This window comes from the organism of the source record quoted next, unplaced genomic scaffold (genome assembly GCF_019419815.1).
Source record: "Pyrus x bretschneideri cultivar Hongxiangsu unplaced genomic scaffold, Pyrus_bretschneideri_v1 Contig12, whole genome shotgun sequence".
Classification (NCBI taxonomy): Eukaryota; Viridiplantae; Streptophyta; class Magnoliopsida; order Rosales; family Rosaceae; genus Pyrus; species Pyrus x bretschneideri.
The window spans coordinates 5,167,038-5,191,783 of record NW_025999413.1 but is presented as its reverse complement, the minus strand read 5'-3'; the positions used below and the strand labels follow the sequence as shown (position 1 = coordinate 5,191,783).

Sequence of the window (24,746 nt, the reverse complement as noted above, 5' to 3'; positions counted from 1 at the left end):
ATCTCTATTTTTCATATTTTACCCTAGGGTGTGTCAAGCATGTTTTAGCTTAAAAGGTATAAAATTGGGTTTGCATCTGATCTATACTATTATTAAGAGAAGAGCACTAGTCAACTTTTTTTCCCTACTTTTTCCAATTTTGTACCTTTTGACAAAATGACAACCATATCTCTATTTTTCATATTTTATCCTCTTTTTTATACTTATTTTTTCAATTTTACCCTCACTTTTGATACACAATATTTACATAAGTAAAACAAAACAGTAAGTATGTGTAATATTAAAAAAAAATATGCACTTATTAAGAGAAATTATTTACACATACAAAATATGTGATCTCTGCTAGTAAAGTTATAAGGGTAACTCCAATTGAACGAGCTTTGTCTATTGAGATTCTAATCTAGTATAATTTTCCGTTCCTTGAGTGCGGATTAAAGCATTAGGGTTATTCGACCATGAACGGGCTAATTTGGAAGTGATCTAAGTAGAATTATTAGAGAGACGAGCCAAAAGTCCACTCCAGCAACACTGATATCGTCCCAAATTTGATGCTTACCATCTGCATAATCTGTTAGGTAGGGACTTTTATCACAAAAGACATAGGTATTAATTGGAGTGGAGTTGAGATATTGAAACTTTTTTTTTTTCTCAAAGACACGTTCGATATTGGATATTTCAACATGCCCCTCACGTGAGACCCAATTAGTGAGTTACAAGTGGGAGATCCACAAATCGACAATCACGTGGAGAGCCAAGGGGACTCACCCATCACGTGGTAGTATGAGCCTGCTTCCTGGCTATGATACCAAGTACAATTATTTGAGAGACGGGCCAAAGGTCCACTCCAACAATATTGATATTGTCCTAAACTTTGTAACTACCACACGCACAATTTGTCAAGTATGAAATTTTATCATAAAATGTCTCAGCATTAGTTGGAGCGAAATTTCAATATTTAAACTCTTCTTTTCTCAGAGATATGATCAATATCAAATATTTAAACAATCTACATGTTCAAGAGTATTCACCCTTGAATATGCTGACTTGTAAGTGAACTACCTCGGATGGAAGTGCATACGGGGTGTTTGGCCACGAACTGGAAGTGCGTTCAGGCGTAGGACCTCAACGAGAAATGTTTGACCTTGAATGGTCCAACTTGGAAGTGCACCCCCTCGACGTGAACGAGGGATGACAAATCTAAGTCCAAACACAATTACACTGGAAAGTTGCTTATATATCAACATCACTAAATTTGTACCATGTGTTTGGTGTAAAAGTTCGCCACCCACGAAGGAATTAGAATATGAGAATATAGGGCTGAAAATTTTTCCTAAAAATTCCAAATCAAATAAAAAAAATTTCGATCCTATACCAAAAATTTCCAACCCAATAATACCAAATTTTTTTGGATTCATACCGAACCGATCCTGAACTTTTTGATACGAAAATCGGAATTACATATTCAATAGTTCGGAAATCCCAAACTAAACCGAAAATATATATTTATATTTATTTGGGTTGTATGCATGTTAAATGTTGAATTTAAGTAATTTGAAAGTAGACTATATTAGAAATAGAAGTATGAAATTAAGTAGTTTGAAACTTTGGAACGTTAATTTGACTTGGTAAGAACGTTTTGGTATTTCAATTGGTAAAAAATTTCAAATTGGTAATTGGTAAAAAACCTAAATTTCAATTAATATGAAATTAAGTAATAAAATTTTAAACTAAATGCCCAAATCTTAAGCCACAACCCAAAAATCTCAAATTTATGCCCAAAAGCCCAGAACCCAAAACACAATTCCGATTCATCTCGAAATACCGAAAAAATTTTGAAAATCCCAAAAATTAGGAATACCAAAATTTTAATTCGAGATTGATCTTCAAATTTTCATTCCGAAAGTTTTTGATCTGGAATTCAGAATCCTATTTTCAATTTAAGATCTTGTACCAAACCACTCATACGAAAATATAAAAGACAGTCTCATTGTGGTGATAAACCAAATCTTGGATGTACTTAGTGGAAAGGGTTCCCTTTCCGTACTTAGTGACTCAACTTCCTCCTTTTTAGATAGTGTGAGAATCACACGAAAAAAATTCTGACAAATGTTAAGAAAATCGTCAGCATTCGACGCGTGATAACCAAATGAACCCAACACGTGTGACAACAAAGAGATCCACGCAATTGCATCAGCAATTGGTAGCAGCCCAGGTATCAACAAGAGAACTACGGGCATCACTCTTCAAACTTCGTGCCAAAATAATTGTTTTTTTTCTCACAATCCTCACCAGGCAAGTAAACAATGGTTTTCACTTTCTATTTTGCCAAACAATGGTGGCTTAAATGGATAATTTAATAGAAAAAACCACGTGCCCATGTGGCAGCAAAATGTTGTGCTTATCCGGATCCTACTTTATAATTTTGGGTAGTTTTAATAAAACATTTTTAGTATTGTTTATTTTTAAAGAAAAATTATATTTTTACATTAAAAAATTAATTCTGATACTATTCATTTTATTCTTTATGTTATCTTTTTCGTTAAAACTTAAAGTTTTAAGACATTTTCATTAATTTTCTCTCTAATTTTTAGAAAAATTAAGGAAAAGTCTTTAAAAACTGTAGTTTTAATGAAAATGATAAAATAAAGATGTAAGTAAATAGTACTAAGAGTGACTTTTCAAGATAAAAATATTTTTAACTTTAAAAGTGAATAGTTTCGAGAATGTTTCATTAAGATTCTTATTAATTTTTTCATCATTTCAACCCCCTATTTAAAGATTAACTCGTGATATCTTCATCAACACTCAAGCATTCACATTCACAGCTGGGGAGTTTCAAATAATCAAGCGGAAATTTAAAAATCCTGAGTTCAACAAGAAGCAAAGTTATAGTGGCTGCAAGTGTGGGAGTTGTGGAGGCATTGAAAGACCAAGAAATATGTGCAGATGGGACTCTACTTTGAGATCCATGCACCAACAAGCCAAGAACCAAATTAGGTTATTTTCTCAGGCAAACAGCAAGCTCTCTTCTCCTACTTCGTCAGCTCTAAGCAGATCAGTGAGAGACGAAAAGGTGAAGAAATCAGAGGAGTCTTTGAGGACAGCCATGTACTTAAGCTGCTGGGGTCCCAACTTATTTAAGTGACCAAAAAAACGAAAGCAAATATTATTGCTTGCATGTTTTTGTACAATTAAGCGGTTCGCTGATGGCACAACCCAACCGTGAAGGAACTTTTGAGTCTTCATTGGTGATCGTTTGGGGTTGTAAAATTGGGGCCAAATCATGATGTTTGCTCAGGGCAAATTGATGTAAATTTTTTGCTCTAATTATCAATTTACCATATGAATTTATTTATGTATTTCTATTGCTGTCTTGATCTACCCATTGGTGCTCTTTTATTTTAGGATGTTACTTTTAGGGCTTTTTAAGCTATTAATAACATTACATGTTAGAATGTTTGGACTTTCATTCTAAAGTTGATTGACATAGTATTTCAGTTTACTTAAAAGCTCATATACAGTCCTCATTTCATTAATGTTGAATTCATTTTTAATACATCTTTCATGTGTAACAAATTTTTATGTCTAGTTGAATTTATTTTTAATATGTCTCTCATGTGCAACAAATTTTTAAGTTTAATATGTAAACAACACAATGCAAAGATGTGGTGCGCGTGTCTATTGGACTTTATGTGACAACTTGATTTAAAACTACGAAGAAAATTAAGATGTCACTATAAGTTCATGCAAAAACCCTCCGCCTAACAATATAATACTCATTCTCAACATAAACATTATATTATAACCACAAAGTACATAATTAAAAATGAATTAGAGCTTGATAAAGAAAACAAAATGGATGCAATTGTTAGTTCATTATCAGTCTTGAGCAGAATTACAAAATACGAGTTAGCTTGTCAAACAATGTGACAATTTTCACTTATAGAATTCCTCCCATACTTGAGGCTTAAATGGATTTTATAAGCAAAACCGTGTGCTCGTTTGTAGTCTGGTGGGCAGTGAGTTACTTCTTCCCACCCAGCCCAATTTTGTCTCCATCAATGAGTGTGACAGAAGTTAACAAATACCATTGGCTTCACACTCTCTGAACGCCCCTGGTTTTGGTGACAAGGCCCACCTTTTGTAATCCCCCTATATTAAGAGCACTTGATGCTCATCTTCTTCATCGAACTCTTAAAACTTTCAGTCACTACTACAGAAGTTCAGAAGATTAAAGAGAGAAGAAATCATGAGTTCAAGCAAGGCTATAGTGGTGGCAAGTGTTGGAGTTGTGGAGGCACTCAAGGACCAAGGGATTTGCAGATGGAACTCGACTTTGAGATATGTAGGCCAACAGGCCAAGGGCCAAGTGAGGTCATTTTCTCAGGCCAACAACAAGCTCTCTCCTTCTGCTTCAGCTCTGAATAAAGTGAGAGATGAGAAGCTCAAGAAGTCAGAGGAGTCCTTGAGGACAGTTATGTTTTTGAGCTGCTGGGGTCCCAACAACTAATTAAATGATTCATTCTTAAAAACGAGAGCTAAGATAAGGGTTGTAAATTAGGGCTAATTGTCATGTTGGCTTGGGGCCAATTGATGTAAATTTTGAACAATTACCATATAAAACAGAAATTGTTGCTCAGAATTTCTTCCTTGATCATTTTTCTTTATAATTATTAGCCAGTAGTTACTTTGTCCTGAGGAGACGATTTATCATCCCATAATAGCGTTGAGTTTTGCTAGCATTCAAGAAAAAATTTGTTCGAAGTTTATAAGCCTGTGCAAGCACGCTATTTATGGGTAAGATGAGGAAGAATGTAAGGACTCTGGAAATCACTGACACTTTTCCATGGAGCGACAGAAATACTACAGTTCACTCCTCCTTTTCCTTTGAAACTCGTGAACAAAGTTTAGTATTTAAGCCTGCTCAGATGGTTAAATATATTGAAGACAATTAGTTAAGAGTATTTAGGTACGAGGCTTGTAGCTGAAGTGACTGGACTGACTGAACTTGCTTGAGAGTAATTTTGGTAAGGCTAGAATCATTTCAGGGTAAAATCACTTGAAAATCAAACGGTGAATCACTTGAAAGTTCATCAGAAAGTGAATAATAACCTTTATTGAGGAGAAGCATTACATAAGAAAAACCACAGGAGAAATTTCTGGATCAGGAAAGAGAGGCCAATCATGCTAAAAGAAATGGGGAAGGATTCTCTTCTTTTTTTTTTTCCTTCTTCTATCCCCTCTTATTTGAATGATCATGATTAAGTTACGTTAACATCTTATATTAATTTATTATAAAAAGAAAAAGATAAAATAAAGAGTGTGAGATAAGGGAATGAAAAAGATGAAATAAAGAATGTGAGATAAGGGAATGAAAAAATGAAAGAAAAGAATCCTAATCCAAAAAAAAAAAAATATTACGATTACGAACTCATAAAAAAGACTACACCACCCTGATAGTACAAATCCAGACGGAGAAATACTATAACTTGCATCACAAAGAAAAGACTACACTACCTTTTGATGGTCTTGTAATCATCGGCAAAAAACAAAAAAAACATCTCAGCAGGCCCTTTTATGTGCGGGGTCATTTTAAGTATAATACATGGATAACATATATTAGTTGGCATGTAGGCACGTAGACCTTTGTGAAGAGAGTTGATGTTTTACTATAAAATTAATTAGTAAATGGAGAATAACTCAACATATATACCTATACAAAGTCTCTCATTCCATCAATGTGAGATTTATTCTCAAATTCCTTCTCACGTGTGGGAAATTTTCAAACCTAACATGAGGACAACACAAACAAAGCGATGTGGAGCATGTGGGACAACCTACTATGATAGGACGAAAAAAGTTAAGGTTCCATTATAAAACTAATTGGCAATATAGCGAGCAGCCCAGTTTCTTATAAGCATGTGCAAGGTTTGTCATTTCACTGATGTGAGACTCTTTTATCTTCACATCCTCACACACCTTCTCATTTGTGGTGAATTTTCAAATCAAACACATGGACAATATGAATTGAGTGACGCAAAACACGTGTTTGTTTTGAAAATTTGCCACATGTGAGGGGCCGTGTGAAGATGTGAAAGTAAAAGAGTTCCACATTGGTAAAAAAAAAACCTTGCAAGGAATTATAAGAGATTGGTTTACTTCCCATATTGCCAATTAATTTTATGATGAAATCTCAATTTTCTTCATGATATCAAAGCATATTGAACTATAGACAAAACCCAACAATTACAAGTATTCCACGTCCTCCAATTTATTTTATTCACGTATTTAGCAAGAAAATTCACTACTCACAAAGTAATTTTTTGAACAAAAATTAATATTGCTACAGCGGATTTGTCACTCTCAAAATAATTGGATATAGATGTTTAGCTGAATAGATTTCCTTATCACCACGTAAAAGGCCCTTTCCTCCTATACTAGAGGCTTAGATGGATTTTATAAGGAAATCCGTGTACTCCTTTGTCCTTTGTGGACTTGGATCCTCTCCTGAGCTTAAGGAGAGATCCTTTTAACTAATGATCTTGGACTATTAGATTTTTATCAAACGGCTACAAACAAATGATTCTTTTAAAGTTATAATAATTATACGTTAGATGAAAATCCAACGATCCAAGATCCTTGGTCAGGATGATCCTCTCCTTGAGCTCAAGAGAGGATCCAAGTCCCTCCTTTGGCTTAAGAGAGGATCCAAGTCCCTCCTTTGTATAGTTGGTGGCAATTAGTGTGACGGATATACCATTGGCCTTACACTCTCTAAACCGTAGGAGGATCCTCTTCAGATCATTTTTGTGAGGATCTTGAGGATCCTTAAATCGTATCCGTTCATCATATATCATGCGATCAGTTTTTATCAAGTACTGTTTATATTTAAATTTAAATAAAAATATTTAAAATGATTTTTGGCCGTACAATTTACGTTGAACGGATACGATTTAAGAATTCCTAAAAACCTCGTTCCTCTTAACCGCCTCTAGTAATTGGTGGAAAGGGCCCACCATTTCTAGTTCCTATATAACGAGCACTCCATTCTTATCTCCTTCATCAAACATTAAACATTCACAATCACTACCAAAAGAACTCAGAATATCAAAGGAGAGAAGAAATCATGAGTTCATCAAGTTCAAGCAACGCTATAGTGGCAGCAAGTATTGGAGTTGTGGAGGCACTCAAGGACTGCAGACGGAACTCTGCTTTGAGAAATGCAGGCCAAAAAGGCAAGAGCCAAGTGAGGTCATTTTCTCAGGCCGACAGCAAGCTCTCTTCTCCTTCTTCTTCAGCTCTGAGTAAAGTGAGGGATGAGAAGATGAGGAAATCAGAGGAGTCTTTGAGGACAGTCATGTACCTGAGCTACTGGGGTCCCAACAACTAATTCATTTATTCATTCACAAAAACAAGAGCTAATTAAGATTGCATGTGTAAGCGGTCGCTGATGGAACACCCCATGAAGGGCTTCTCGAGTTATTAGCACAGGCAATCGTTTGAGATCGTAAGATGCAGGCACTTGATGTCTGCTCGGTCGTGGCAAATGGATGTAAATTTTGTTATGTTATGACAAATGCAATATAGATTAAACATATATATGTATATTTCTGAGAATTGTTGCCTTGAGCTATTGAGTTGAATTATGAATTTCTTATGGAATTTGAAGTTTAATTAACTATTGCTCTCACAAAAATTGTGCTACGATGGGTTGACAAAAGCGCCTATTATTCTCTCACTTTCCTTGAAATGTAGGCGAACATACTTAGGTGATTTCAGTTTGAGACAAAACTCTATGTATCTAACCTGTTAACTCTATTATTTGGATATTTTAATTTTTCAAGTTTTGTATACTTATTTATCTGAAAGAGTTAATTGATTCAAAGAATCAGAAACATCCAGCTATGCCAAAAGATAAAGGAGCAAAAACATCCCATTAGACCAAAGGAATAGAAATAGAAACATTCAAGTCTGAAACTAGGATAGGTGAGATCCCATTCAATCCAGCAAACCGACTGATCCAATCTGATTCAATCCGATTGTAAATGGTTTTGAAGATTTAAAGTATTACAAGTAATGCTACACTTATCAATATGTATGGATCATATCTCTATTAAAAACGATACAAATAATGGTATAAAATACTGTGGTAAGAGAGTTATATCTCTATTAAAGACGATACAAATAATGATATAAAATATATGGTAAGAGTAATATTTTTGTTACTTGGATCCCTAAATATCAAAACCAATATGATTGAATCGGCTGACGACCTACATGATTGTATTGAATTTGATGACTTTATTAGTGAGAATCCAGTCCAATCCAATAGTTTGTTTCATCCTCTTATCCATTGTAGGCGTTTGGTATGACTCTCAAATCTCAATACTTTCTATGAATCATTCATTTAAAATATAGGAAAATTGTTAGGATATAAATTTCATATTGAAAAAAATAATTTACATGTACTTATAAAAAGTTGAATTATTTTTTATATTGTCAAATGGGTAATGTTAGATAAATCAAAATTTTAAACTAAATTTACAAACTAAGTGGTGTACTACCAATAAGAAATAAGCACGGTAGTCAACAGTTAAAGAATAATTCAATCATTAACGACCACATCATTAGTTTATAAAATTTAGTCTCTCTAGCTGGTCAAATTAGTTTTATGATAGAAACTTCAACTTCCTTTGAAAATGAGATCTCTAATTTTTAAAAGGGTATTGCATCCACACACCAATTTTTACTTCTTCTACCTCTTTCAATTTCCAGTCGTCAGATCAAATGAATTGAAGAAGTTTAATGATCAAAACTTAATAAGAATGAGTAAAAAGTAAAAATAAGGGTGTTAATAGTATTTTTCTTCAAAAAAAGTTTGAGTCACTGTTTTAGCCTCATAAATTAAAACAAGTGGTGTCTCCTCTCCTCGAATACTTGAGGCTTAAATGGATTTTATAAAGGAAAACCGTGTGCTTTTGCTTGGTCTACCCAACCTAATTTTGTCGCCTCCATCAATGAGTGTGACCAGCTTGTAAAAACCATTGGCTTAATTCCCATGGTTTGTCCCCTCTGCCCCATTTTATGGACTTCCACTTTCCTCCTACATTCATGAACTTAGTTGAACTGCACTCCCATCATATAAAAAGCAACACCCACTCACCAGTTTCTTCATCAAATCAAATTTCAAACGCATCAACCAAACATCAGTTTTATTTTCTTCCAATTTTCGATCAAGGTTATTGTGTTAAAAATATATACAGACAGTATGACTAGTTCATCAGTTGCAGCAAGGAGAGGTTGGGTAGTGGCAGCAAGTGTTGGAGTTGTGGAGGCCTTGAAAGACCAAGGGATCTGCAGGTGGAATTACACCATGAGATTACTGCAGCAGCATGCCAAGAACCAACTTGGGTCGTTTTCTCAGGCCAACAAGTTCTCTTCCTCATCTTCTGCTTTGGTCTCAAGTTTTAGACAAGATGAGAAGGTAAAGCAGTCTGAGGAATCTCTGAGGACAGTCATGTACCTCAGCTGCTGGGGTCCCAATTGATCATTCATTCAGCCGCTCTTTCAATTTTTAGTTAGGCAAGAACTCACCGGCCATTTGATCGAACAACTTGTAGGCTGTAGCCTGAAGGAATTTGTAACTTTTCACAACGAAATGTTAAATCTAGATCTTTGAGATCTCTGTAATTAATGTATTTACAAATTAATATATGAGAACTAATTTATCATGCGATCAACATTAACTTAGCCCTTTTTCTCTCTTTGGATTATTTATTTTCCCTTCCCTTCCAAATTCATTGGTGAACCAAAGTATTTTAATCGACATAGCAGTCAACAAGTCCCCGTCCACCAAATTAGCCATAGATTCAGTTAGTTTCTTCTCTTAAATGAGGATATAACTTCTATGTTGATTTATTACCATCTAAATTACTCATCTTGTCAAACGTGGAAATTGTCCATTTTTCTCTTGTGCATGCACTTAAGGATTCAAGTAGCTAGAATTTGTTAAATAACTAGCATGTATCGATATGTTAGGTCTTGGATTGTGGGGGCAACAGTTGGAGTTGTGGAAGCCCTGAAAGACCAAGGGGTATGAAGGTGGAACGACCCCATAACACTGATGCACCAACATGCCAAGAACCATCTGACCAGGTTGTTTTCTCAGGCCAAGGAGCTGTATCCTTCTCCTTTTGCTGCTTCTAGGGTTTAAAGCACAATCATGAGAGAAGAGAAAGCAAAGCCGTCAGAAGAGTCTATGAGGAAAGTTATGTAATCTTAATTCTTGGGTTCCCAACTGAGACCCAATTAAACTCGGCTTAAGGTCATTGTAATTCGTACATCCTTTGGAAACATTTTATGTTGGCACATTAATCTTTATTATCAATTAATTAAGACATGGAGCAGAACTTCGTTACAGAATACTAAGGTCGGAGATTCATCCCCAAAATATAATTTTTGGAAGAAATATTTTTGTTCATATACCCATTACTTATTGGATGAATTTAATCTATCTACTACATAAATCACAAAATTTAAACTTAAGTAACAATAATTAAGTTAGTGAGCAAAAATGCACTATTAATTTTCTGAATCGTACCTCACCTCGCTTGTGCTAGAAAATGATTATATCTTACCCTAAGAGTATTTTCAGGTTTGTGCAAATTGTAGAGTAGAGCTGTAGAGGGCAGTCAACTTTTAGCCTCTTACAAATATTGTCACCATAGAATTATTAGGGATGAAAGATGAAAATTTATGCAAATACTGCAATTACGAACTCATAAAAAAGACTACACCACCTGGAGGGTACAAATCCAGACGGAGAAATACTATTAACGGCATCATCAGGAAAAGACTACATCACCTTTTGATGATCTTGTAATCGTTGGTTAAAAAAAAAAAAAAAAAAAATCTCAGCATGGCCTTATGTGCAGGGTCATTTTAAGTATAACACGTGGATAACATATATTAGTTCACGTGTAGGCATGTAGACCTTTGTGAAGAGAGTTGAGGTTCTACCATAAAATCAATTAATAAATGAAGAATAATCTAATTTACTTATAGACCCATATAAAGTCTATTCTCCCATCATTGTGAGATTTATTCTCAAATGCCTCCTCAAATGTGGGAAATTTTCAAACATAACATGAGGACAACACAAACAGGATGATGTGAAGCATGTTCGACAAATTACTCTGATAGGACGAAAAAAGTTGAGGTTTCACCATAAAACTAATTGGTAATATAGCGAGCAGCCCAGTTTCTTATAAGCCTGTGCAAGGTTTATCATTTCATTGATGTAGAACTCTTTTACCTTCACATCCTCACATTCCCTCCCATTTGTGGTAAATTTTCAAACCAAACATGTGGACAATATGAATTGGATGAAGCAAAACATGTGTTTGCTTTAAAAATTTGCCACATGTGAGGGGGTTGTGTAAGGATGTGAAAGTAAAAGAGTTCCACATTGGTGAAAGAAAAAACCTTGCAAGAAATTATAAGAGATTGGCTTACATCTCGTATTGCCAATTGATTTTATGGTGGAACCTCACTTTTCTTCATGATATCAAAACATATTGAACTACAAACGAAGTCCAACAACTACAAGTGTTCCATGTCTCCCAATTTATTTTAAGAAAAATTAACGAAAAGTCCAAAAAACTTTAGTTTTAATGAAAAATAACAAATAAAGGTGTAGTAAATAGTACTAGGAAAGGTAAAAATGTGGTTTTTCGTTAAAAATGAAAAGTACCGGGAGTGTCTCGTTAAAATTTCTTTTATTTTATCCACATATTTAGCTAGAAAATTCACTACTCTCAAAGTAATTTTTTGAACAACAATTAGCCTTGGTTTAGTATTGATGTGCCTTGAAAAAAAACTGTTTCTGTTGTACTGTGAAAATAAGCTTATTTTTGCTGCTGCACGTTTTCAGTTTTTTTTTCACCCAAAACTGTGAAAATAAGCTGTTTTTAAGTGTTTACCAAACACCATTTTTAGCTCAGCTTTTTTTTTTATACCCACTTTTTATAAAAGCACCTTAATACCAAACCAGTACTTAATATATTACTACATCGGATTTGTCACTTTCAAAGTAATTGGGTATAATTGTTTAGCTGAATAGATTTCCTTATCACCACGTAGAAGGCCTTTTACTACCATAAGGCTTAGATGGATTTTATAAGGAAAACCGTGGTCTCCTCTGTATAGTTGGTGGCAATGAGTGTGACGGAAACCCCGAAAAATAAAGAAGTAGATTGTCTGCCCTTCTATTTTCATACTCTTTTCATATTCTCCTGTGATGTATGGTCACGGTTAAGCCACGTTAACATTTTATATTAATTTTTATAGAAATAATAAAACAAATGGTAATAAAAATATAAAATGTTTACGTAGCTTAACCGTGACCACATAAACAGAAAAACATAAAGAGAGTATAAAAATGGAAAGACAGAGAATTCACCTCCAAAATAAATATACCATTGGCCTCACACTCTCTAAACCGCCTCTAGTAATTGGTGGAAAGGGCCCACCGTTTCTAGTTCCTATATAAAGAGCACTCCATTCTTCTCTCCTTCATCAAACATTTAACATTCACAATCACTAGCAAAAGAATTCAGAATATCAAGGGAGAGGAAAGAAATCATGAGTTCATCAAGTGCAAGCAAGGCTATAGTGGCAGCAAGTGTTGGAGTTGTGGAGGCACTCAAGGACCAAGGGATTTGCAGATGGAACTCTGCCTTGTGATATGCAGGCCAACAAGCCAAGAGTCAAGTGAGGTCATTTTCTCAGGCCAACAGCAAGCTCTCTTCTCCTTCTTCCTCAGCTCTGAGTAAAGTGAGAGATCAGAAGATGAAGAAATCAGAGAAGTCTTTGAGGACAGTCATGTACCTGAGCTGCTGGGGTCCCAACAACTAATTCATTTATTCATTCACAAAAACAAGAGCTAACTAAGATTCATGTTTTTGTGTGAGCGGTCGCTGATGGAACACCCCATGAAGGGCTTCTTGAGTTATTAGCACAGGCAATCGTTTGAGACCGTAAGATGCAGGCACTTGATGTCTGCTCGGTCGTGGCAAATTGATGTAAATTTTGTTATGACAATTGCAATATGAATTACCACATATATATGTATATTTCTGAGAATTCTTGCCTAGAGATATTGAGTTCAATTAGGAATTTCTTATGGAATTTGAAGTTTAATTAACTCTTGGTCTCACAAAAATTGTGCTACGATGGATTGACAAAAGCGCCTATTATACTCACTTTCCTTGAAATGTAGTTGATTTCAGTTTGAGACAAAACTCTATGTATCTAACCTGTTAACTCTATTATTTGGATACTTTAATTTTTCAAGTTTTGTATACTTATTTATCTGAAAGAGTTAGTTGATTCAAAGAATCAGAAATATCCAACTATGCCAAAAGATAAAGGAGCAAAAACATCCATTAGACCAAAGGAAAAGAAATAGAAACATTCAAGTCTGAAACTAGGATAGATGAGATCCCATTCAATCCAGCAAACCGACTGATCCAATCTGATTCAATCCGATTTTAAATGGTTTTGAAGATTTTAAACTATTACTTGGTGAGTAATGATACACTTAACATACATGTTGGTCTTATCTCTATTAGAGGCGATTCGAATAATAGTATAAAATATGCGGCAAAAGAATCCTATTTCTGTTAGAGGCGATATAAATAATGTCATAAAATATGTGATAAGAGTAATATTTTTGTTATTTGGATCCCTAAATGCTAAATATCTAAACCAATATGATTGAATCGGATGACGACCAACATGATTGGATTGGATTTGGTGACTTTATTAGTGAGAATCCAGTCCAATCCAATAGTTTGTTTGATGCTTTTATCCATTGTAGGCATTTGGTATGACTCTCAAATCTCAATATTTTCTATGAATCATTCTTTTAAAATATAGGAAAATTGTTAGGAGTATGAATTTTATATTGGAAAAAAAAAACATGTACTTATAAAGATTGGAATTATTTTTTATATTGTCAAATGGATAATGTTAGAGATATTAAAATTTTAAATTAAATTTACAAACTAAATTATGTGTTACCAATAAGTAATGTACGGTAGTCAACACTTAAGTAATAATTCAATCATCAACAACCACATCATTTTGTTTACGAAATTTAGTTTAGAAGTTTAGTCTCTCTAACATTATTCTTGTCAAATTAGTTTAATAATAGAAACTTCAACTTCCTTTGAAAATGAGATCTCTAATTTTAAAAAGGGTAATGCATTCACACATCTATTTTTACTTCTCACACATCTCTCAATTTTCGATCGTCGAATCGAATGAATTGAAGAATATCAATAATTAAAACTTAATAAGAGTCTGAAGATAAAAATAGGTGACTGAAGAACACTTAAAAAAAACAAAAAAAAAAAAAGTTGTCACTGTTTTAGCTCCATAAATTAAAACAAGTGAGATCTCCTCTCCTCCAATACTTGAGGCTTAAATGGATTTTATAAAGGAAAACCGTGTGCTTTTGCTTGGTCCTACCCGGAATTGGATCCTCTCCGAGGCAAATCATTGGGATCCTTCTGACCCAATAACATGAGCTGTTGGATTTTGATCCAACGGTTACAAACAAAGGATCCCTATAAAGTTATAATAATTGTAGTCGTTGGATTAAAATCCAACGGCTCATGTTAGTGGGTTAGGAGGATCCCGAGGCAAGGCCTCGGAGAGGATCCAATTCCGTCCTACCCAACCTAATCCTGTCTCGTCTATCAGTGAGTGTGACCAGCTAGTAAAAACTATTGGCTTAATTCCCATGGTTTTCCCCTTTCCCACATTTTATGGGCTTCCACTTTCCTTCTACATTCATGAACTTTAGTTGAACTGTCGCTCCCTTCATATAAAAAGCAACGCCCGCTCAACGGTTTCTTCATCAAATCAAAATTCAGACACATCAACCAAACATCAGTTTTATTTACTTCCAATTTTCCATCAAGATTATTGTGTTAAAAATATATACAGACAGTATGACTAGTTCATTAGTTGCAGCAAGGAGAGGTTGGGTAGTGGCAGCAAGTGTTGGAGTTGAGGAGGCCTTGAAAGACCAAGGGATCTGCAGGTGGAATTACACCATGAGATTACTGCAGCAGCATGCCAAGAACCAACTTGGGTCGTTTTCTCAGGCCAACAAGTTCTCTTCCTCATCTTCTGCTTTGGTCTCAAGTTTTAGACAAGATGAGAAGGTAAAGCAGTCTGAGGAATCTCTGAGGAAAGTCATGTATCTCAGCTGCTGGGGTCCCAATTGATCATTCATTCAGCCACTCTTTCAATTTTTAGTTAAGCACAAGAATTCGCAGGCCGTTTGATCGAACAAGTTGTAGACTGTAGCCTGAAGGAATTGTAACTTTTCACAACAAAATGTTAAATCTAGATCTTTGAGATCTCTGTAATTAATGTATTTACAAATTAATATATGAGAACTAATTTATCATGCGATCAACATTAACTTAGCCTTTTCTTCTTTCTCTCTTTGGATTATTTATATTCCTTTCCCTTCCAAATTCATTGGTGAACCAAAGTATTTTAATCGACATAGCAGTCAACAAGTAACCGTCCACCAAATTGGCCATAGATTTAAAGGAAAACTAATGAAAATGGTTTGAAAATTTTGAGTTTTAACGATTAAGACAAAATAAAGGGAAACTAATGAAAATGGTTTGAAAACTTTGAGTTTTAACGATTAAGACAAAATAAAGGGTAAAGTGAATAGTACCATGATTGACTTTTTAGTGTAAAAATGTGATTTTTCGTTGAAATGAATAGTACCGGAAACTTTTCGTTAAAGTTTCCTAGATTCAATTAGTTTCTTCTCTTTAATGAGGATATAACTTCTGTGTTGATTTATTACCATCTAAATTACTCATCTTGTCAAACGTGGAAATTGTCCATTTTTCTCTTGTGCATGCACTTAAAGATTCAAGTAGCTAGAATTTGTTAAATAAGACAATCTCCAACCGAAGGCTGGTCAGATGATTCATTTTAGCTCTCTGGTCATCCAATATATTAATATTTTAATGAATAGTACATGGTCATATTTGCCTCCATCTCCAACTGAGGGCCATAGTGCTCGTTTTAGCCCTGTCACAAAAAACCGTCTCCAACCGAGGATCATAGGACCGAACATAATTTATTATTTAAATTTAAAAACAACACCAACTTAAATTTAAAAACAACAACTTATATTTAAAAACTACAACTTAAATTTAAAAACTACAAATTAAAATTTACAAACTACAAATTAAATTCATAAAAAAAAAAAAATGAATCCAACAGTAACTAGCCGTTGTATTTGAAATTTTGGCCTACTATTCCTGTCAGATATAACCGACAGGAATAAGTACAATAATGTAAGATATAACCGACAGGAATAACGAAAATTATGGCCCAGTCCGGGGCTAGCTGGATGGCTACTTTGGGCCAACCGGTTGGCCCTTTGGCCCTTTTTTATCCAATGGGGCCTACGAGCCCTTTGGCTTAGTCCTTGGTTGAAGACGGTTTTTGGGTTATTTTCTACCATTTGGCCTCTGGACCCTTCGGTTGGAAATGACCTAACTAGTATGTATCGATATGTTAGGTCTTGGATTGTGGGGGCAAAAGTTGGAGTTGTGGAAGCCCTGAAAGACCAAGGGGTATGCAGGTGAAACGACCCCATAACACTGATGCACCAACATGCCAAGAACCATCAGACCAGGTTGTTTTCTCAGGCCAAGGGAGTGTATCCTTCTCCTTCTGCTGCTCCAGGGGTTTAAAGCACAATCATGAGAGAAGAGAAAGCAAAGCCGTCAGAGGAGTCTATGAGGAAAGTTATGTAATCTTAATTCTTGGGTTCCCAACTGAGACCCAATTAAACTCGGCTTAAGGTCATTGTAATTTGTACATACTTTGGAAACATTTTATGTCGGCACATTAATCTTTATTATCAATAAATTAAGACAGGGAGGAGAACTTCGTTACAAAATACAAAGGTAGGAGATTCATCCCCAAAATATAATTTTTGGAAGAAATATTTTTGTTCACGTACCCATTGATTACTCATTGGATGAGTTTAATCTATTTACTACAGAAATCACAAAATTTAAACTTATGTATCAATAATTAAGTTAGTGAGCAAAAATGCACTATTAATTTTCTGAATCATACCTGACCTCGCTTGTGCTAGAAAATGATTATCTCTTACCCTAAGATTATTTTCAGGTTTGTGCAAATTGTAGAGTAGAGCTGTAGAGGGCAGTCTGCTCTTAGCCTCTTACAAATATTGTTACCATAGAACTTATTAGGGATGAAAGATGAAAATTTATCAAATAAAGATCCCTGCAGAGCTACCAACATGTAGTAATTAACAACATGATCGATGCCACTGTCTACACAAGTAGGAGAATCTTCTTCGAAAAAAAAAAGAGATGGTGTCAAAGAAGAAGGGGACTAGGAAGCAATCAGAAGAACCACTTGGACTAATAATGTACTTGAGTTGTTGGGGACCCAACTGAGCTGGAAAGATCCTATTCCTGCCCACTCCCATGTTTATGAAATCATTACCAAGCGTTATGTAAGCTGTGTGTCTTTGGTCTCATTATATCCTTTTAATTTGTTCAGAAGGATGAAATCACATTTTCCTTAGAGTTTGACACATAGAAAAGCAAATAATTAATTGAATATCATCTCTAACAAAAATAGTCCTATTATTATGTGAAACTCATCATTTTAAACTCCAAAGTCGTAATCATCCGATTATTTGATACCATATACATTAGTTATGTGCCCTTATATTTTAATCATGTGTCGTGTTTGCAATTTTTTTTTATGAACATTAGTGTGTACTATCAAAATATAAACATGCATCAAGTGATTTTGAAGTTGGGGATTAGATTGATGTGTTTAACACAATTTAGAGATAGACACCCTTAAATATTAAGATTCACTTGTCAATTATCGATCTAAGTAAGGATCGATCATGAAATTAGAGCACGCAATTATGTAACTGCATCTTATACGGTAGTGCTCCAATCTCCAAGCAATAAGCCCCCTTGGGTCGATCAACTTATTATATATGCACCGTGAATAAAGGGAACAGAAGTAACTTTACGCAAAAGCTCTTTGAACTATGTGATTTTCCCAAGTGAAAAATGGCAGGTCCAAAACTATGGTGTATGAAATATGATTTCATTGATTTGGGATGCGGGAAAAAGATGAGATGCATTTCACAAGAGGGAGGGCCACATGGGAATATCACTGGAGTTGCTGATTGCAGGGTCGTTACCTTTGACGGCACCACTATAGGAGAACATGTTCTAAACATCATTACCTATTTTAATTATGGCCTCATGCAATTGATCCAGTCTTTTAAAAACAAAAGTAGAATGACAAAAGAATAAAAAGAGAGACGAAAGGAAAAAGAAATCGCAGGAAGATTTGAAAGGAAGTGTGGATTTGGTGCATGTCATATCCGAAGCTACAGTTCTTCCACCACTGATTTGGGTATTCTTCCTATAGCTGTCAATTTTCTGTTTGGAAATTAATACCAAGCTATAGATTATTGTTTGGAAATTAAACTGTAATATGATATTTGACCAAACGATTTCTAAACTATTCCAATGTTTAGGAAGACAATTGTACTTAGACGTAAGAGGGTATGAACACTAATGAAATTGATTGACCTTGTTCAGATGTGTTGATATTTTTAGATTTTGTAGTTTTAGCGTTCATCACATTACATCTGTAGTCATGTAATAAGAAATATATAATTGGTGGCAACTATGCTCTTATAGACTATAGTCCAATAATTTTAATGCAGATTTTGGCATAGCCACTCAACCGAAATTGGAATTCCCTCTCATTGGTTTAGATCGGACTACGACGTTACTTGAATAAAAAATATAAGTTCAATAGTTTGAATGAAATTGAAATATATAAGTGCCCATAATATGTTTTTAAACTTGATCCTCAGCTGCCAACTGCCAGCCAACAACAACAGAACAGACTGGAGTGAGTAAACTGTAAAAGTAACCACCGCCAGTTCCGACAATCCATAAAGTCCAGAACGAAGGGTCGCATTCATCCGCATTCGGCGTTCGCATTCCATAAAGACCTTTCACAAACACTACGTGCCACCAAAGTCTCAATCTTTCAGCTTTCGCCTTCAATCCGCACAAAGCGAATTCTCGTTCAATCCGCGCAAAACAAAATCTCTTTTTTGACTGTTTTCACACCATCTCCGGTGAAACCCGTTCGCCTGCGGCCACCGCGAAGTGATTTCCGGCGAGTAGGGTCGACAATGGCTGTGGAGGCTGAGAAATCTGGGTATGACGGGAAGCTTTGGAGTCTGTTCAAAATACCGTTTTGGCAGTCCGGAAACGCCTCCTCGTCTTCCTCTTCGTCATCGTCCTCGACCTTGTCTTCTATGCATCATAATGTTCACCACCAGCTGGGTCACGAGTCTGCGGCTGAACGTACGGCTCTTCATTCTGCCAGTACGGTGTCGTATGTGACCAAGTCTTTGCTTCCTGCTCGGAGGAGGCTGCGTCTTGATCCTCCAAATAAGCTATTTTTTCCATGTATGCCCCTTTTACTTGTCTATATAGTTATCTTTGTTCTTATGTAATAATTCTGATCTGGGTTTTTGTTTTTTTGGGTTGTGTAATTGGTTGCATGTATGGTATGTCTGTTGTGAGCTTAGACTGGTGTTTTGCTAATATAAATGTTTACATATAACCACATTCTTTGTTCTTTGATTTGCTTAAGTTGCATAAATTGTTGATTTCATGAGTTAGATTATGAATGACTGGGGGCCGTTTGGGATTTGCTTATGTGAGAACTTCTGCTTATAAGCACTTTCCTAGAAGTGATTTATTTGAAACTCGTAGAACAACTTTGAAGTTTTTTTCCAAAAGTATTCAGAAATGTTTTAATTGTCACAAAACGCTTTTAACCCTTCAAAAATCTGTTCCAAACAAGTCTTATACTATGTTTGGATGAGGGAAATAAACTTGGAATTTGGGTAAAAGTCAGGATTTATAAATTGACATGCACAAATTCCCTTGTTTGGATTCAGAAACATAGAAATTTAGAATTTTCGCATGAAAAAAAAAACTTGGAATTTGGGACCTTCAATTCCCAAGTTTAAATTCCATGTAAATATGCGTCATTTCCCAATTTCTATGATCGAGAGTTTAAAAATAACAAATTCCGTATTTAATTCCAAATGTTTATTGCTGATATGGTCAATTCTTATTGGGGTCTCTATCTATGTCTCATATGCTCTCTTCTTTGGCTTGTTTCTGTTGCACGATGTATCCATCTGTGTAGTTGGGAGTGGATGCTTTTAATCTGATCCGGCCTCTTCTCACATTATTAGCTTCACCTAGGATTTCTTGTAAGATTTTCACTCAGAAATATTTGCTATGATTATAAAAGTGTAATGTTGGCTGAGTTCCTTTGCTGGTATATGATTCAAGCTAGATATATTTGGCCTCACAATGTATTTGTTTCGTCCGAAGATGAACCCGGTAAACAGGTCAGGAGTGCAATTGGAATAAAAAACACAAGCAAAACTATTGTAGCTTTCAAGGTATGGATTGAATCCTCTAAGTTCCCCTGTTATGTATTTTACATATCTGAAACTAGTCATATCTAATTGGACATATGATCAAATTCGGTTAACATAGTTTTGAAAATTGTATAGCATTGGATGACAGTATACATCAAGAGTTTTCCTACTATAAATTCGATGCGGCTATCTAACTGCTTACGTGTTGATTGCTTTAGTTCCAAACAACTGCACCAAAGAGTTGTTACATGCGTCCTCCTGGGGGTATACTTGCTCCTGGTGAAGATCTTATTGCAACTGGTAATTCTTACTTCACGATCTTCCATTTTCGGGTTATATTTCACTTCCATATATTTACAATGAATAACATACTAGTTAGTCATATTCTAGTAAGTTCATCGTTGAAAACTGTAATTTTAATGACAGTTTTCAAGTTTGTGGAACCTCCGGAGAACGATGAGAAACCAGCTGTAGACCAGAAGAGCAGGGTTAAGTTCAAGATCATGAGCTTAAAAGTGAAAGGAGATATGGACTATGTGCCAGAACTGGTATGGTTGCAGGCATTTCGTGTATAACTTTTAACCATATTTAATTATATTGTTTTTCCCCCAACATACTTTTACATTCCCTCAAAGATAATATCAGAAAAATGTTTGTCTATAACCTTAGGCGCCATATATTAATAAGTGAAAATTCAGATGTCATGTCCTGCATTAGCAAACATTTGGCAGAATTCTAATTCAAGCTTCCTTGTAATTTGGTTAGGGCATATATCTTGCTTCTGCAACAGTTTGATCTCGCAATATCTGATTTATACTTGAAATCTATTGTATATTTTTTATGTTATGACAAGATAGAAACTAGTGTGCATCATAATTCACAGATGTTAAACATTAAATGTGACATGTGTTTATGCAGTTTGATGAGCAGAGAGACCAAGTCGTGGTTGAGCAGGTTTTGCGTGTTGTTTTTCTTGACCCTGAGCGCCCTACCCCCGTTAGTAGATGGATACATCTCTAGTTTGTCATTTCTTTCACTACATATACATTTTTTGGTTGTCTTCGCTTTAGCCTCAGTAATAAGCCTTCTCACTTTCAATTTGTTTTTTTATTAAGGCAATGGAAAAACTTGAGCGGCAATTGGCCGAGGCTGAGGCTTCCCTTGAATCACGAAAAAAGCCTCCACAAGAAGCAGGTCCCCGGATAGTAGGGGAAGGACTTGTCATAGATGAATGGGTAAGGCATTCTCAACACATTTTTGTTTCTTTTGGTAGAATGACGGTGTTGAGCGTTATAGATTCACATTCTTACTTGTAGTATGTGCGGTTTCCTTTGTAGAAAGAGCGCAGGGAAAGATACCTAGCGCAGCAGCAGGTTGAAGGGGTTGATTCAGTGTAGAGTTGTGTCCCCTTTTGTTTAGAGCATTTCTTTCTATAGTGTGGAAGTTTCAATTAATATGTGAAATTGAATGATCGCCTTATTCATGTATGGGAGAAATTTGCATCTCCATCTCCAACCTTATAGCCCGTAGATAGTATAAATGAATGTTTTTATTTTGACAGAAGATATACTCTCTGTTCTGATCTGGCTGGCTGTTTTGCCACATTTTTGTTTTGAGACATGCAACACGAACACCTCTCGATACGGCGAATTTACTGTTTCCTTGCTGAATTTGCAAAAATTATATGCAATTATTTGTGCCATGTTGACATACACCTCAAGGATCATGGCATATGTGTCAACTGATATAAAGGGATCTTGATTCATATCACTAAAAACTTCATAGAAGTGTGGTTTCTAAACACTTACACAACTATTTATAATTTGCTATTGCCCAGATTTGACAGCTTGAAAGAGAGCAATACTGAGGCTACGCTCCATTTCTTAATTGTATGGAACTAGTGGAAAGTAGGGGTGGACATGGTTCGGTGTGGTTTTGAGTGAAACCGAAACTAAAATCGAAATTTTTTGCAGTTCGGTTTGGTACGGTTTTGAAGCCAAAACCAAACTGAACCCAAACCGTTTGATTCGGTTTGATGCGATTTTAAACGGTTTCAATTCGGTTTTTATGAAAAAATATACAATTTAAAATACAAAACACTTGTTATCTCAAGCTTTACATGAATGCAATCAACAAATAACTTTTTTTTAAAAAAAAAAAACTTATCTAGAAGAAAAGCAGTTTCTAGTAGGATCATAAATCAGAACTTGAAATGAAAGACATCATACATTAGAACATATTATTAAACATTTCCCAATCTAGACATCATAGAGAGTGCTCCTAAAGGGTACAAATTAAACATAAGCAATAGCTAATCGAACCACTACAAAATGTCATAATCAGTATATAAAATGAAACTAATCCCTAATTAAAAACCAGTAAAAAGTCCTCACAGAGCAACCTTATTAGCTAGCTAGGTACCAATTGCCACACAAAAATTTTAAGGCTTGGGAAGAAGAAATGCATGAATGGTTTGCAACTTTACATGCATATTCTGTGTAGTCGATAACATTTATCAATGATCCAATGTCATGGACTCATGGCAGATGCATATTATAATTGCCCAGCAAATAGACTTGCATGGTTGCACCCTCAAATCTATGAGGAAGCTATGCATTGTTTCCCTTGCAATTTTGATTTCTCAATGTCACCCATTGATCACATATCCAGTGTAGGACAATGCATTCAAGTTCCCACCCCTACTCATGAGTGGTGATATTATGTCGAAGAGAAAGAAAGTGATGACTGATGATTCTAGTGTGGTTGGATTCATACTAAATGTATGGACTCTAACAAACAACCTATTAAAACATGACATCTAATATGAACATTTAATTAAATGCTTATTAATATTTATTGGTGCGGTTCAGTTTCGATTTCGGTGCAGTTTTCAAAAGCCAAAATCAAAACCAAACCGTTTCCTACATTGCGGTTTGGTTTTAAAACCGCAAAACCGAACCGTTCGGTAATGTCCAATTTGATTCGTGTTTTGGTTTCGATTTTCGGTTTTAAGTGCCTACCCCTGATGGAAAGTGGATTGAGATCTGAGTTTAATTCTAATTTTCTGGTCCCCGAAAAATAAACTAAAATATATACCAATCTTATCCAACAAAGACCAGTTCTTGGGATCCCTTTTATTTTCACGGTCTTGCTTTAGCTTATGGCTGCGTGCATGTCTTTCATCTTTGAGATTCTAGTTTACAATTTTTTTAGCCCGATACAAAGAGAACCAAAACTCAAGCTTAAACAATAAAGAAACACAAATTAATAAAGGGTAATGCTATAAATCATAGGTAATGCTCGGAAGATTAAATTTATAAACTAAACGATATGGTTGGTGATGATTGGATTATTACTTAAGTGTTGATTAACGTGCTTACTTTCTATTTGTGCCACATCATATAGTTTAAAATTTTAGTGGTGTTAATGTGCTTGCTTTCTATTGATATATATATATATATATATATATCACCAATAAGAAATAAACACATTAATCAGCAGTTAACTGATAATTCAATCATCAACAACCACAACATTTAGTTTACAAAACCTGGTTTAAAAATTTGATCTCCCTAGCATTATCCTTTCATTAAAGATCCCTTTATTGTTTATGAAATCTCTTTTTTTACTTTATCGAAATAAATTCGTTAAAAATAGTAAAAAAAACGTATAAATATGTAATACGTTAGACATGTTAAATGTTTCTTTCTGAATAACTCTAGACATATGTAGTCCCCAATAAAAAAAAAAGTTCGAAGTTTCAAAGTTCTATCTACATGTATTTCTTTGAAGAGTAGGTGTGCACTAATCTGAGCTAAACAGATGGCAAAGTTATCCTCTAATAAAAAAGAGTATATGATGTTGGAATAAGGGGAAGATCTTATCTTGTAAACTAGTTGGAAGGTAAGCCAATGACAATGGATGGTTGCCTGCCTAATTCTTATAAATTAATCCCCAACTAAGTATTATCGCCTTCACAACGTTATTTAACAATGGAATTCCTGCCTGTAATTACAAATTAAAAAGTAATCACTACATGATACAATCAAGACTCCTTGAACCCTTTTTGGAAGATCTGTATGTTCAATCTGAAATTTTATTATATATTATTCATATATCTTAAGTGATAGCATGAAACACTTTGAATAAAAAA

General features: G+C 34.9%; 4 protein-coding genes and 1 pseudogene across 5 annotated transcripts; all 5 read left to right on the top strand.

The window, feature by feature from the left end:
- Positions 1-4,170: 4,170 nt before the first annotated feature.
- On the top strand, positions 4,171-4,642 carry LOC125474129. The gene has a single exon (XM_048577572.1). The coding sequence runs from the start codon at positions 4,250-4,252 to the stop codon at positions 4,508-4,510; it is 261 nt and encodes an 86-aa protein (XP_048433529.1). The 5' UTR covers positions 4,171-4,249; the 3' UTR covers positions 4,511-4,642.
- A 4,611-nt stretch (positions 4,643-9,253) lies between these two features.
- Positions 9,254-9,740, top strand: LOC103944466. Its single transcript, XM_009354928.3, has one exon. It carries the CDS (start codon positions 9,269-9,271, stop codon positions 9,545-9,547), a length of 279 nt encoding a protein of 92 aa, XP_009353203.1. The 5' UTR covers positions 9,254-9,268; the 3' UTR covers positions 9,548-9,740.
- Positions 9,741-12,558: 2,818 nt separating this feature from the next.
- LOC103944467 lies at positions 12,559-13,143 on the top strand (annotated as a pseudogene).
- Positions 13,144-14,872: 1,729 nt separating this feature from the next.
- Positions 14,873-15,490, top strand: LOC125474128. Its single transcript, XM_048577571.1, has one exon. The coding sequence runs from the start codon at positions 15,018-15,020 to the stop codon at positions 15,294-15,296; it is 279 nt and encodes a 92-aa protein (XP_048433528.1). The 5' UTR covers positions 14,873-15,017; the 3' UTR covers positions 15,297-15,490.
- Positions 15,491-18,413: 2,923 nt separating this feature from the next.
- LOC103944464 (vesicle-associated protein 4-2) lies at positions 18,414-22,158 on the top strand. 2 transcript variants are annotated; one of them, XM_048577570.1, is made up of 8 exons: positions 18,414-18,525; positions 18,995-19,601; positions 20,544-20,614; positions 20,812-20,893; positions 21,020-21,141; positions 21,512-21,589; positions 21,709-21,828; positions 21,931-22,158. In XM_048577570.1, exons 2-8 carry the CDS (start codon positions 19,322-19,324, stop codon positions 21,988-21,990), a joined length of 813 nt encoding a protein of 270 aa, XP_048433527.1. In that variant the 5' UTR covers positions 18,414-18,525; positions 18,995-19,321; the 3' UTR covers positions 21,991-22,158. The 2 variants fall into 2 exon arrangements, with proteins under 2 accessions (XP_048433527.1, XP_009353201.1); XM_009354926.3 differs by lacking the exon at positions 18,414-18,525 and having other exon boundaries at positions 18,828-19,601.
- The last annotated feature ends 2,588 nt before the right edge of the window (positions 22,159-24,746 follow it).

Coding starts and splice junctions, on each gene's coding strand:
- LOC125474129 (XM_048577572.1), top strand. CDS start 4,250: ATGAGTTCAAGCAAGGCTATAGTGGTGGCAAGTGTTGGAGTTGTGGAG.
- LOC103944466 (XM_009354928.3), top strand. CDS start 9,269: ATGACTAGTTCATCAGTTGCAGCAAGGAGAGGTTGGGTAGTGGCAGCA.
- LOC125474128 (XM_048577571.1), top strand. CDS start 15,018: ATGACTAGTTCATTAGTTGCAGCAAGGAGAGGTTGGGTAGTGGCAGCA.
- LOC103944464 (XM_048577570.1), top strand. CDS start 19,322: ATGGCTGTGGAGGCTGAGAAATCTGGGTATGACGGGAAGCTTTGGAGT. Junction 20,894..21,019: donor TGAAGATCTTATTGCAACTG/GTAATTCTTACT, acceptor TTTTAATGACAG/TTTTCAAGTTTGTGGAACCT. Junction 21,590..21,708: donor ACCCTGAGCGCCCTACCCCC/GTTAGTAGATGG, acceptor TTTTTTATTAAG/GCAATGGAAAAACTTGAGCG.